This window comes from Cydia pomonella, chromosome 26 (genome assembly GCF_033807575.1).
Source record: "Cydia pomonella isolate Wapato2018A chromosome 26, ilCydPomo1, whole genome shotgun sequence".
NCBI lineage: Eukaryota > Metazoa > Arthropoda > Insecta > Lepidoptera > Tortricidae > Cydia > Cydia pomonella.
The window spans coordinates 10,048,947-10,063,364 of NC_084728.1; the positions used below are offsets into that span (position 1 = coordinate 10,048,947).

The following is a 14,418-nucleotide window of genomic DNA, read 5'->3' on the forward strand; positions in this document are numbered from 1 at the left end:
TTGTGTAAACTTTATCATCAACCCCAAAATAATACATCTATATTTACAAAAAAAAGTTGGGCGCGATCACTAGTTTTATGGATGTATCGATAGTTCAGATTGTCGATATAGGAACTCCCTATCTTTCACTAAATGTTGCCCCCTAGAATTCGATGTCTGTGCTGTAACCGCGAAAATCGAACTTCACGGCATTTTTCTCTGTCACTCTAATTACGTCTTAGTGAGAGTAAAAGAGAAAGATTCCCACAATTTGCTAATTTTGGTTTTTGCGGTAAACTCTCTGGACATTACGTTTGCTCATGTTGATTGGTGGGCGTGAGATGCAGTGCAAGTCGTGTCTTATAAATATCAAAACTTAAAAAAATAAAAATACTGCACAACAATTAAAATGTGATTTTAAAGTACCGTAACCACATTAGGTACTTATGCATTGTATTCATTTATAATATAATGTATTCATTAGCGAATCAATAATACCTTATCAAATGTGAATATATGCACGTATTTATTAGGTACTCGTTCATTTTGTTTGTGACGTGTAGTGTAATTATTCAAAAACAAATATGGACAAAGTATGTATCTACGTATGTGGTAAATTATAATACCAACTAACACATTATTTATTCGATTTCCTTAAATAAAAGGAAGGAAATCAATTACCCTGTAACATACATTTTTATCGCAAATACGTTGTGCGAGGAAGATTCCAGATTTCTGCATAAAACATGTGCGCGCTGGGAACCCATGGAGTCATGGACCTAGAGTTTCAATACTATTATTGTACTCTACTCGTACTACTATTGTTTTTGCACACTAACCTTCTGGACGATTCGGTTTTTCGACCTCCCGCAGAGCTCGGCTTTCGGCCTTCGCATTTAGACGTAATAATATGTTCTGTGTTTGAGCCTAACCTCCCAGACGTTTCGTGCTTCCGGCCCTACGCGAAGTTCGGCCTCTATATTTAGTCACTTGTACTGTTGTTCTGTGTTTGAGCAGTAACCTCCTGGATGCTTCGGGCCTTCGGCCCTACGTGGAGCTGGGCCTTCGGCCTTCGCAATAGCTGTCCACACCACGTTTCACGTAAACCTTTGCAGGTGTGGCCTTGATACAGCCTACTCTCATTTTTTAAATATTTTTTTATTAAATATATTAAAAACGGGTCACTCACGTATTTTAAATCAAATATTGTTCGATATGTTTCAAAACGAGGGTAATTTCTCGCCTCCCCTGCTGCTGCCGTCGCCTGCGCCGAGTCATCAGTGGCGGAGAGTTGCAGCTTACAGTCTGTGCTGGTCCGCAAACGCGAGCTCCCGATGATTCTTCTCAGTATGGAGTGAAACATGTTGAGCGATTATTGACTTAAAATACATGAGTTTTGTTATTTAAATGTTTTATTTATTTGAGTATTCAATTGTACACAGCAACATATACAGTCAACGCTGGCAACCCCACAGCAAGATCCTCTCCAAATTCTGCTGGTACAGCACATACGGGTTCGGGGTACCCTTATTAATGGCTGCCTTCGTGATCGGTATAGACTACGCCGACCTGTCGGCGGTACCAGCCTTCGCGAAACCACACTTCGTGAACAGCCCTTACTGCTACTTTGAAACGCGTAAGTTTTTGTACCACGTCGGTGCCAAATAAGCTTATTATCCGTCTGATGGTAAGCAATCAACATAGCCTGCTCTAGGGGTGTTACAACCCTTTCGGTATAATCCTTTTTTGAAGAACACGAGTCCTTCGAGGAAACCTTGGCAGAGCTCATTCCAAAACTGAAGCGTTCGCAGGGGGCCTCTATTGTTTCCCATAAAGTTTTAAGTCATAATGTATTGTTTGTCCGCATTTTCGTTAGCCATAATTTGGTTTTTCTCAGAAACGTGTAACTTCTCAGGATTGCCGTAAAACAAACCTAACCTAACCTATCTATAGGATCACTTAACGAAAATCCTGAAAAGTTTTCGGTTTCAGAGTTATGACTAATGATAATATGACTATCATTACATTATGACTTTCAATAATTATGCCAAACAAAGGGATCCGGTTCGTAGGACTGAATCCCTCCTAAATCGAAAACTAACTTATGTAAATGTAACGTTGGGATGTCGACTGCAGCTGCAGTACTGTTGCTGCGTTATTGTTGCCGTCGTTATATCAGTCAATTTTCTTGTTCAAATGATTGACAATGGCCACCTTGATTTCGTCACTCATTTTATCAAGTATATTAAAGTCAGACCAAGATAGGAAGCTATTTTGACAGCCCAGACGGTGCAAGTGTCAAGTAAACGACATAATTTCATAAAAGTTTGACGTTTAAAAGAACCCGTGCACCATCTGGGCTATCAAAATCGCTGCTAACTTATCTTGGTTTGCGTCTAACAGATACACCGGGTGTTACGGTGGGAGAGCCATCTTGGTAATGACGCCTCGTGGTTAATTTCCTTTATTTTTTGCTCATTAATATTGTTTAAAGTGTACAATTTTGCACTAGGGTCTCGAAGGGGAAGCTAGAACAAATACCGTGTTTAATAATAAACAGACGTATACCGGGTGTTTCCTGTAACTGGAGCAATAAATTAAACTGTAGGCTGTACTCGTCAAACTGACCAACATTTGTTCAGCAACTTTTAAAAATAACTTATGTTTTAATTTTTATTACACTTTAAAGTTTATTCTAAGGCGCAATGTATTGCAAAACGTGTCATGTTTAAAGCGCGACAAGCAACGTCAAACACACTGATGTCAGCGTACATTGAAAATAATATTTAATTTGTATGAAAAAGATGAAATCTAAAGATTTCGCAATTTTTAAAAGTTGTTAATCAAAAGTTATATCGTTTGAGGAGCACAATATATGGTTTAATTATTTGCTCGTGTTACAGGAAACACCCGGTATATTCTATGAGTAACAATCTCTACACAAATCCTCAGAAATTACAAAAAAAGTTTAACACCTTATAAAACTACGTTGAACTAACGTTCGCTAGTTGACCGATGTAACAGCGCCATCTACCGGGACATTGGGTAAACCAATTCCGATATGCGTTTCGTACAATACTGATAGCTTATTATGCAGTAAACTAATGTGGAAGCGTGCAAATAAAGAAGAATTAAAGTTTGAACGCGTATGTATGACCCACCATTCTGGAGACAACGGCCGATAGTCCACATGCTACTTGTAGGTAAAGTCCAGCTATCGCTTTACAAGAGCTAATAAGCGTACACTACCTTGTACTAACCCCTACATACAGTATTCGTCGTATATGTAGCTCCCAATACCATGAAACTGGCTAAGTAGTCCCACTGGACTGAAGCCATTTAATTTTAACAAACTGAACTGAACAGATTCCTTAGAGTTGACATCCAAACGTCACCTTTATGTTCATAGAAAATACGCCCGTTTCAGTCGCTTTCGTAAAAAAATTAGTGCCTACGCCAAATCTTGGGATTAGTTGTCAAGCGGACCCCAGGCTCCCATGAGCCGTGGCAAAATGCCGGGACAACGCGAGGAAGAAGAGGAGGAGAAAATACGCCCGTTTTCCTGCCGTTTTCCCGAACAGATAATTTGAACCAGAAGTCTATTTAATCGACAGAGAACGAGCGTCGCCTGTACGTGAACGGGCCCATGCTGGTCACAACCATCATCAACATTTGCTTCTTCGTGATGACGGCGCGTTACATTTGTCGGAACAGGGCCAAGCCTGGCGGTAGCGGCGACAGCAGAAATACTAAGAAAGATCAGAACAGGTGATTACACTAATTCTTCATTGAAAAACCACCGATTTTTCAATACTGAAGAAAACACATTTATTAATGGCAATCAAGCGTGTAACCCAACCACCGCACCTTTTCGGAGCTTGCAACTCTAATGGAGTACACGCACGTTGCCGACCCTACCAGCCTGCAAGAATAAATCCTTAAGAGCACTGGAAACCTTACGCATCATCTGAAACTACTAACTCTACATACATACCTACAGAGTAAGTAGCAGTGCTATTATTTTGGCTACGGTCTTCTGTAAGGTGAAGGTACTTCCCCAGTTTTGCTGCTCCAGATTCGAGTGAGATGACACTATTTTTCTTTTGGTTGGACGCAGTTTAAGTACACACATGAATCCAAAACAACATACACTGCCCGAATGACAAACTATTTTATTCAAAAATAAAACTCAGGCCGGGTGGCCTTGTGGTCAGGGCGTACCTAAATCCCGTAAACTGAAGGCACTGGTTCGACGCCGGCATCACTTTTATTGTATAATACTGAGGCCCACCTAATGGTAAGCACAGTGCCCATACCCTTTCCACCCCTTTCTTTTGAACGTAGTTTAAGGACATACCCGGGTCCGTAAGACTTGGAGGGTTCATTATTATCAATTTATCAGTTTAAATTTAATTACTATTCCCAGATTTATCATCTACTTAAAGCTGACAATAATCACCGGCATCACCTGGCTTCTGGATGTGATGGGGGCCTTTATAGATCCCGAGCACTGGGGGTGGCTAGTGGTCGACATCTTCAACTCCCTGTCTGGATTCTACATTTTCTACTCATTCATTTGCAAGAAGGAAATGATCATGCAACTTTGCAAGAGGTACGCGGCTTATTTTCTATCACTGTTCAGCATCCACAATATCCTAACAGATGAGAGGAGAGGAGTTACGAATGGCAGTTACTATAAATACAAGTTCTGACCAACTCTTAGTGGACTTCAGTCCCCAGGCACAACACCTGCCTGGAGAGAGTACTTTCTCTCTCTCTATCTACAGGTATAGATGGACTTTGTGCATATTTCTCCTTCTCCCTCGTTCCCTCATTGCTGAGGATTGGGACCACATGTACTTTGTCTCTGTGCGGTAATAAGCCATGTGGACTGCATGGTTCAGACTGCCGCCAGCTGACCTCTTCATAGCGTTCGACCATCTCATTTGCGGCCCACCCCGAGCACGTACATGTTACATATCATCCGTTGTGTGGACGACATTCGGTTATTCACGAGTCACTTCTGGATGAGATTAGCTCAGGACCGGGACAAGTAGCGTACTTGGAAAAGAGGCATATGGGCTATGCTAAGTAGTAGGCGATAAAGGGCTGATATATGATGAGGGGTATTTTTCAGCCCTGAACTGGGAGTGGATAGTCTCCCTAGACCGGACTCTTCATCTTCTACTCGTTCAGTTGCGCGAGAGAAATGTGAACTTGGCAACAGGTAACTCAAAGACAATGTATTTGTGGACGTATTTACGTTTGAAAACATATGAGTATATTAAATTTTGTCTCTTTCTCACAAACACAAATTTTCTAAATGACGAATAGGGACAAACGATTAATGTGGCTTGGATTTGACAGACGGTCATGAACGCTATTTATCTTTGTGTTTTCAGATTCAAGATAGAAACGAGTTTTGCACGTCAATGGGAGTCCACGGTGGTCACTAGCGTGTCCGTAAGTACAAACATAATCTGTCTATGTTTTCTGTGCACAGTTAGAATCAATAGTAGCGGATGAAATATATTAAGTGTCAAGTAAAATTCTGAATAAGCTACTTGCCACTTATCTGACGAATAAAGTCATCATAGGCGTTTCACAATCTTCAAATAAGCTTAAAAGGTAAATAAAGTACTCAGTTTTGTAGGAAGTTTTATCTGGCAGTTATTTTATTCCTAATTAGCTATCCAATACTTGGACATTGCGAAACAGGCCCTTAGCCCCATAAGTATCTGACATCCTGGATAACTCTACCAAATAAAGATTTGCATTCAAAAGTAACATGACTTATAATTCTAAGTTATTAGAGAATTGTAGATACCTTTGACGCGTAGTTTGATCTGTTACCTTTGATGGTGGCTGTAAAGGAGCCCACTCATTACTAGTTCTCCGGACGATATCGGCCTGTCAGTTATTCGCAAAAGCTGACAATCGCCAATAACTGACAGGCCGATATCGTCCGGAGAACTGGTAATGAGTGGGCCCCTTGAATGAATGAATGAATGAATGAATGAATAAATATTTATTGCATGTCACATTACATATGACGAATGTTGCGCCGCTCTGGCTGTCTGCCAATAGCTGTCAAATATTGGGGTCCGAATCTGACCGTAACCATTTCTTTTTTGCGAAACCGAAGGTTCGGTTTTGTTCTAGCTTCGGCCTAAATATAATTTTTATGCCGAAATCTACCGAAACCAAATCTTCGGTCGGGTCAAATATTACGAAGATGTCCTATTTATGTTCACATTTTTTCCACGCCGTGCGTTGTCGCTTGTATGTCCCCCACAACGCACTTCGCATATAGCCAATATGTCTCACTGCTAAGTGTAATCCCTGAGTGGATGCTGGAGTTGGGCGTGCGGCGTAATGTTAAACAAATGCAAACGTATAGGAGCGGCCTCAGTGCACGCAGCTTGTGAGCCCGACGCCACGCTGAACGCTGCGCCAAACGCTCCGCTTCGAGCGTCCACTCAGGCCTTACACTAACCATTTTTTTGACGAAACCGAAACCGAAGGTCGGTTTTACTCTAGTTTCGGTCGAAACATGATTCATGTAATACCTTATTCTGACAACTCGAAAATGTACGTTTATTTGCAAACGTCACTAACTGACATGCCCGCAAAATGCCGCCTCGAGTGCGGTATATGGTAATTATATTGTTTCCGCTCGCACAGTGGCATTGACAACAGCATCATGGGCGAGACAGCAATATAATTGCGTGCGAGCGATAGAGATAGGATCAGGCGGGTCAATGTACAGCTTTAGACCTAACACGTATACGAGGCGTTTATTTAGTCACCTGCAATAATTTACAGGCTGAATCTATAGATGACCTTATAGGTCGTACTGAGCAACTTTTACTATGGGACCAACCTCGAAAATGCAAAAAAAATAGTTATTTGCGATACAAGGGAGTGTTTTAAATCGACACGAGTTGCGAATTACCTATTCGCACATGTATCGTACAATGTTTTACAGTACATATGACCCTTTAAATTTTCGACATAGTTACATAATGTGCTAATTTACGCACTAGTGCGGAAAAGTAGCACCATATGTACTGTAAAAATTATTCTTCCATGTGTCAGAACACGTTAGAATTGGCCTGTGAAACCAGTGGGGAGACACTTAGAGCGTTCGGGTATTCTCGGCTCCGTTCGGCTCAGCATTGCTCTGAGCAAGTATTAGGGTTGGTACAACTTGACGTCCCTTTGCGTGCACAACAGATAAGATAATCACTTGAATTTTGACAACCCTAAATAGCCGAAAGGGATAGTGCCATACATTATAAAGAGACAGCATGTATCCCTGAACTGCTGTCAAACTTTGGTTTTATAGGAAGTGTCATTTCTGTACGGAAGTACTATTATTTATTTTGTCTGTCTTTTACAAATTTTCGGGACCATGGGGTCCCGGACATTTGGTAGGCGTGCGTGGGGCCGAAGCCAACACGTAGAGGCCCCTTGTATATTATTATTATTTTATTTGATACACTAGCAGCTCTTGGAGCTGATGCGTGTATATCGCATCACTTGTGTTTATTTAGCACTTTTTAATGTTCTAAAATGTGTATCTAGTCTATTATATAAAGAGTTCACTGCGGTTATTATGCGGTGAAACTAAACTAAATATTTATTTTGACAGGTGACGAAGAGACAGCTGTCAGAGAAAGAAACGACGCCGACCGAGCAGAAACTGGAGTTTTTTTCTGATAAACCGGGGGTCAACTAAACTAGAACCATCTACTTTTACCATTGACATATCTAAGGATATTGACTGCCATCTTTCGACACGGCTAAAACTCTTAGAATGACATAGGCTATTAGACCCATGTTCTTACACGGATATGTGTTAAATATCAAACGGTGTCGCCATCTACTATCCTCTGTATCTTTAGGTATTTAAATAAAAGTAAACAAAATCTACCCTCATATGGCTCCATAAAATAGTTGAGGGTAGACGAAAACATTACATGATCAAATAATGTAGGATAGAGTCAGGTCGTTCAGTGACAGCTCCAGGCGGTTTTGTATTTGGTTGGCTAACCAATAAATGTTATAACTACCCGAAAATGTATAAATTGTTTGTTTACTTTTATTTAAATACCTAAATATAGACTTATAGAATATATGCCAAAGGTATATTGCCATCTATTCGCGCATTTTTTATTTTATTATTCGAGGCACGTTTTATTCTTAGACTTAATTTATTTTATACGGAGTTACAGAGGCGGCGTTAGGCGTGGGCGACGTGGGCCTCCGCCTACGGCCTCGCGGTCCGAGGGGCCTCGCGCCTCTAATGAGTATAATATCTCGGACACAACATTAAAATGTTCGTTATTTCCTGCGCCACCAGAGGGCCTCGCTAAATGTAACTTGCCCACATAAAATGTTGGTCTTGCCCCGCCACTGCGGAGTTACATATTATATATTTGACTATAGCTCGTGTCATCCACGATGACGCGAAGATTTGTCAAAACTTTGATAAAATGACAATACGTGTCAAGGCAGCAGTAGCAGTATGGTTCCATTTTTATCACCTGTCACTATGCCTGTCACTTTCGCGCTTACATACTTGTCAGAAAGTGACAGGCATGGTGACAAATGATAAAGAGCCGACCATATTAGCCCTACTGGTGTCGTCGTGAATGACACGATATATAGTTAAATGACCTGTTAGATATTATTTGAAAATATCTGAACATATTTAACCCCTTGATAATAGAGTTCCTGTTCAGATATTTTTGAACACCTTGACTTGATTGTAGTTGGTGTGAAGAAGCTTAGTCTTTATAAGAGTGAGATTATTAAGTTCCTGGTATAATTTTTATAGAAGTTTTTGTTCCTAAGTGTTAAAGTGTTTTCCATGTGTTTAAGTATTTTTATTATAAATATTGTTGTCTAAGTACAGTCAACCAATTAGATTCCTAGGCCACTATAGAACCATGCCATAATGACTTCTACGACAGTGCTTATTCAGTGATGCGTGTCAATTATCTAGTAGTTAACTAAATAATAAATAAATAAATAAAATATCTTTATTTCGAAGATCAGGCTTCATAGTTGTTAGTATTATGTGAAAACAAAACAAACAAACTTAAAACTAAAGGTTAGTGTTATCGGCACATTTCACATTGCTTAATTAATCCCTCAATATGGGCTAGTTGCTACCCCTTTAATTTGCCCAATCCAATGAGCGAGGATTGGGCTTTCATATTTGTTAGCAATAGCTAGTTAGTTAAAACGACAAGGTTCTATAGTGGCCTAGGATTCTAATTGGTTGACTGTACCTTCAACACAAGTCTTATTGAGCTTACTGTGGGACTTAATCAATTTGTGTATTTTTTTTATTCCTACCACTTAAGGGCGTCCGCTGGCTGGTGCGGATGACGAAGCGGGCGCCACGTTTGATGTCCTTGTTAAATGGCATGCTTCTCTGAGATCATCTGTTAGAGAAATGCAAAAGAATTAATTTGAAAATCTAAGTGTAAACAGTCGTACGAGAACTACATTCAAATATATATATATATATATATAATATATATATATATATATATATATATTTAATTTTTCAAATATAATCATAGTAAACATGTTGATTGCTGAGTCATAGACTCCATACATCCGTAGTTTTGGTACCAAAATGCTTATTATATTCCCAGTCGACATCTAGGTTATAATATTAGCTGAAAATCGATTATTTTAATAAGACTTTTTATTTGCCGCGATATCTATTGTCGAGTAGCAGTACTGAGAGTTCCGCTACTTGATGCTAGATGTCGACTGCGAATATAATAATCGTTTTAGTACCAAAACTGATGTATGGAGTGAGCACTCTATTAATTCTTATTTCTCTATGGCTGAGCCCAGAAATAAAATCACTTAAATTGTGACACGAAAAAATTCGCGGGGTCAAAATAAGAAAAGCGCTCAACATCTTCGAGCAGCACCATTTTGTAAGTGGGCATTCGCACTATTTCCCCTCTGCCGAAACACATGCCAAACTGGGGGCCTACCGCGAAAACCGAAATTCGCAAATTGCGGAGATCTTTAGAGAATTAGACATTTTTTTTTATATTAAAGATCTCTTCTTCATATAATTTTTAAATGGCATTTACTAAAAATTACAATATTGCTTATAAATGTATTTACATAGATGTTAGGATACTTTGTTACAAGATATTAAAAAGGTATTAATGTGCGTTATTTTCTAAGAAACATTGCAGTAAGTAAAATACCGTTTTTCAAAATGTACCAATAAGCATATTGTCACCTGATATTTCAAACAAATAATAATACTCGTACATCATAAAACTTATTATAATAAATGTATAATATTGTGATGTAAAGTTGCATAGTTTTATTTAATGTTCCTACATAGCATCATAGAGAAACAAGAAGTAATAGAGTGCTCACTCCATACATCAGTTTTGGTACCAAAATGCTTATTATTTTCGCAGTCGACATCTAGCATCGAGTAGCGGAACTCTCAGTACTTCTAAATCTAATGCTCAACGATTTTTCGCTAATATTATAACTAGAGTAACCGGAACTCTATTTTCAACTCCTACGCTTACTCTGGTTATAATATTAGCGGAAAATCGTTGAGCATTAGACATTTTGTTTGCCGCGATATCTATTGTCGAGTAGCAGTACTGAGAGTTCCGCTACTCGATGCTAGATGTCGACTGTGAAAATAATAAGCATTTTGGTACAGTTAGCATCAAATACTTTGTAGCAACCAAAGTAGCCAAATAGTTTGGTACACCATATATTTAGTATGGTGTACCGAACTATTTGGCCACTTTGACTGCTACAAAGTATTTGATGCTGACTGTACCAAAACTGATGTATGGAGTGAGCACTCTATTACTTGTTATTTCTCTCTGATATCACTGAACCATCGTGCTCATATAACGACGTAGGTTGTCAAATAGATAACTATGTTCATAATATTTCAGTACAATTAATTTGTTATAAAACAGCAAAGAGCAAATAAATAAGCAAAGAGGATTGAGTATAATTTTGTAGTCAACTAAATTTACTGCCATCTTTCGACATAGGACTAAAACTCTTAAAATGTCATATAGCTATTATACCCACGTTCTTTCACTGATATGTGTTAAATATCAAACGATGTGGCCATCAACTCGAATATAGGCCAAAGGTATATTGCCATCTATTCGAGCATACATTTTTCTTGATTTTGGTGGTATGTTTTTTCTTGACTTTATTTATCATAATTCATAAAACGGGGTTCTATGTATCTTTGCTGCATATAAAATATAAGATTTAATATCGACGCCTCCTTCCGGATATGCTCGGAAGTAATTGGTAGGTTTCGACTAGTCAACAATAGATGGCGCAGTAAACAAATTTTTAAAAACACAAATGTCATGTTCAACTACTCGATAATAGATGGCGCTATTAGTATCAAATCACTGAATTTGATGTCATTCGCTTTAGCTTGCAAAGTTTGGAAAAAAGGAAACCTATAAACAGTATTTCATTGTGTACAGTATCATATGGACGAGTACATGGTATACTTCATGTGTATCCCCCCCCCCCTCACCCTGTACACATTTTTTGGACTTTCAAAGCGACTATTTTCAAAACTTCACTTATTTAAAAAATAAAGGACCTATTGAATCTTAAGAACTTACTTGTTCTTGTTGTTGTCTTAGTTGTTGTATGTTATTTTGAGGTTGTGCAATAATAGTATTTTATGCAACAGTTGTATAAGAAGGGTCAAAAAAGGCGAGTGGCGTGAGTTACAATGTGAGCCGGAGCCGAACATTGTAAAGGAATACGCCACGAGCATTTTTTGACCTACTTATACAACGTTGCATACAATATTTTTCCTACGAGTCAACAAAAATAATATATGTACCAAAAAGTCTTATTTCAACCATCTGGGAAACTTAAAATCTAAAAATAAATAATTAAAAACTATCCCCCTGCGGCATGGTGCCGTAGATGCTGGCAGTATTTCCTCGTTGTATCGCAATACTTATTCTCTGTGCGAGGAAGCTGCCAGCTCTACGATCACCGGTAGTGTCTGCTATTTTCTTGGCTAAATCCTTGAATAGTGTAGACGCACGTCGGACCCCACGGGCCAAGGGTCTCGACGCCAAAAGGTACGAAATCGTATTCGGGGCCGATACCCCTATATTTGTTTTTTTTTTTATATATTCGGCCGCCTCTACCGCCGCGCCGGCTCTTGCAGTTGTGCCGTGGAGATGAGACGGGGCTAGGGTCTCTACACATGTGGCGTCCCACACCAGCACCCGTCCCATCTTCCACGGAATTAGTGACATTCCGTCCGGTCTCTTACCATCGTCTCTTACAATACCAGCTGGCTCAAGAAGAGCTGGCACGTTCACGCTGGCAAGAGACCGGCGGAGAATATCATTAAGCGCGGCGTGTCTAGAGAAGCGGCCGGCGCTCCTTTTGCAGGAGAGCCCGTGATGTCCGAGGGCGTCGACATCAGTGCCCCAGGGGTGCCCCCTATGTGGAGCACAGACCCGGATGCCGAGTCGCAGGCAGGTTGCAACGCGCAGAGTGTGCGGTTCCAAAAATGTGCCTGTGTGTACTGAAGGAAATGCGTGTAGCCAGGCGCCGGATTCCTTCGTACCCGCCGCTAAGAGTCTGGCGCGTGAGGAACCTATGCTGCGACTTAAGAGAGAGTCATAGATAATTTTACAATGGATGTCATCCCAGGTCCTTTAAGAATTTAGATTTTCGGGAAAATCCTTACCCGGGCAGGCGATGGACCAGGCGTTTTTAGCCTCGGTTAAGCCAGCAATCTCATAGTTTGGAGGACAGGCCCTTAGGATTTTGCCTACGAGAATTGCTGAGCTATGAACGGAAGATAAAAACGCCGGGGTAGAAACACTTGAAATTTTGCGGATCCCTAACCCACCGTGGCGAATGGGCAAGGATGCCTGGGTCCAGGACTCTTCGCTAAGCTGCAAGTTTAAAATTGATTCCAAATTAGTTTTGATAATGTCGTCCAGAGGTGTTAATAAATTTGGAAAAAGAGCAACAGCGAAGTACATACATTAATTTTGGTACAAAGAGGCAGAATTTAATAATTGATAAAGCGAAATGTGGACTAATTTCGAGAAGACGACGGAAATGAAATTCGAATACGATTCTTCAAAGATAGGGAACCCAAGGAGGCAAAGAGAGCTTTTGTTTATTATTTTAATGTTTGGTGTATGAAAACTAAATTTTTGCCTTACATCCAGTTGATTTAAAGAGACATTATGGATAAAAAGTTCACATTTACTGTAGTTTAGGTCTAAGCCAATTGTTTCAAATTTTGATTTAATGGGCGAAAGATCGGATAGCACGGATTCGAGGTCGCCTCCCAGGGTTCCGTCGTCTAAATACCAAACATTAAATTTTGATTTTAAGTTTTGAATAATTGGATTAATGGCCAAACTGAATATTGCCGGCCCGAGAGGATCACCTTGCTGGCAGCCGACTTCTAAAGATATCATATTATCGCGGTGAATTAATTTGGTAGGGTCAGCATAGCAATGCAAAAGGTAGTTATAAATTTCGGGTATGTTGTTCTTTATTTCTGTCTGTAAGGTATCCCTATCCTTATTTCGAGGCTTTATATGTTAAAAAAAAAAACAGATGTATAATCCAATAGTTATTTACGATACAAGTGCAGAAAATAGGAAATTCGCATTAAATAGTATTTTATGCAAACGTTGTATAAGTAGGTCAAAAAATGCTCGTGGCGTATTTCTTTACAATGTTCGCCTACGCCTTCGGCTCCAGCTCATTGTAACTCACGCCACTGGCCTTTTTTGACCCTTATTATACAAATGTTGCATAAAATACTATTCTAATGCATATAAAACGAACTATAGCGGGTAAAAACAATTCATTTTGTTCTATTAAGTCACTCAATACCGCTTGGTAACAATGGTAACATGAAATAATCTCAAATAATAAAGACAACCCTAAAGGGTTAAAAAATAAACATAAATGGTTAGCGGGTATGGTGATAAATTTATTTTTCCTAAAACGCGTTAAAGCAGATAAATAGAAATACCTAGGTCAAAAACAAAATTGTTTGTTTGTTTGTTTGTTTGTTTAAACTTTATTGCACAAATTTACAAAAAGAGTACAAATGGCGGACTTAACGCCTTGAGGCATTCTCTACCAGTCAACCATTGGGCTAAACAGAAATAGTTAGTTTGGTGCAGGATTGTAAAGAGTTGATATGGAAATAGACACAAGTCGAGACTACTATGATACTATACTTACACAAATATATATTTTAAATATACCTACATATATACATATTCAATATATATAAATAAACATACATATATATAATAATAATGTACCTATTAGTGTGAGATATCACGCAGACATTTAGTCACGAATGTTTTCAAATAAGTGCTTACG

At 39.3% G+C, this 14,418-nt stretch overlaps 1 protein-coding gene across 1 annotated transcript in view; it reads left to right on the forward strand.

Moving 5' to 3' along the window:
* The window catches only part of LOC133532097 (G-protein coupled receptor Mth2-like), a 28,964-nt gene extending 19,459 nt beyond the window's left edge, over positions 1-9,505 (forward strand). Inside the window, exons 6-10 of the mRNA XM_061870592.1 lie at positions 1,422-1,615; positions 3,594-3,747; positions 4,406-4,591; positions 5,382-5,442; positions 7,634-9,505. Coding sequence (XP_061726576.1) covers positions 1,422-1,615; positions 3,594-3,747; positions 4,406-4,591; positions 5,382-5,442; positions 7,634-7,720 — 682 coding nt within the window. The 3' untranslated portion in view covers positions 7,721-9,505. The remainder of the gene's footprint in view (positions 1-1,421; positions 1,616-3,593; positions 3,748-4,405; positions 4,592-5,381; positions 5,443-7,633) is intronic.
* The last annotated feature ends 4,913 nt before the right edge of the window (positions 9,506-14,418 follow it).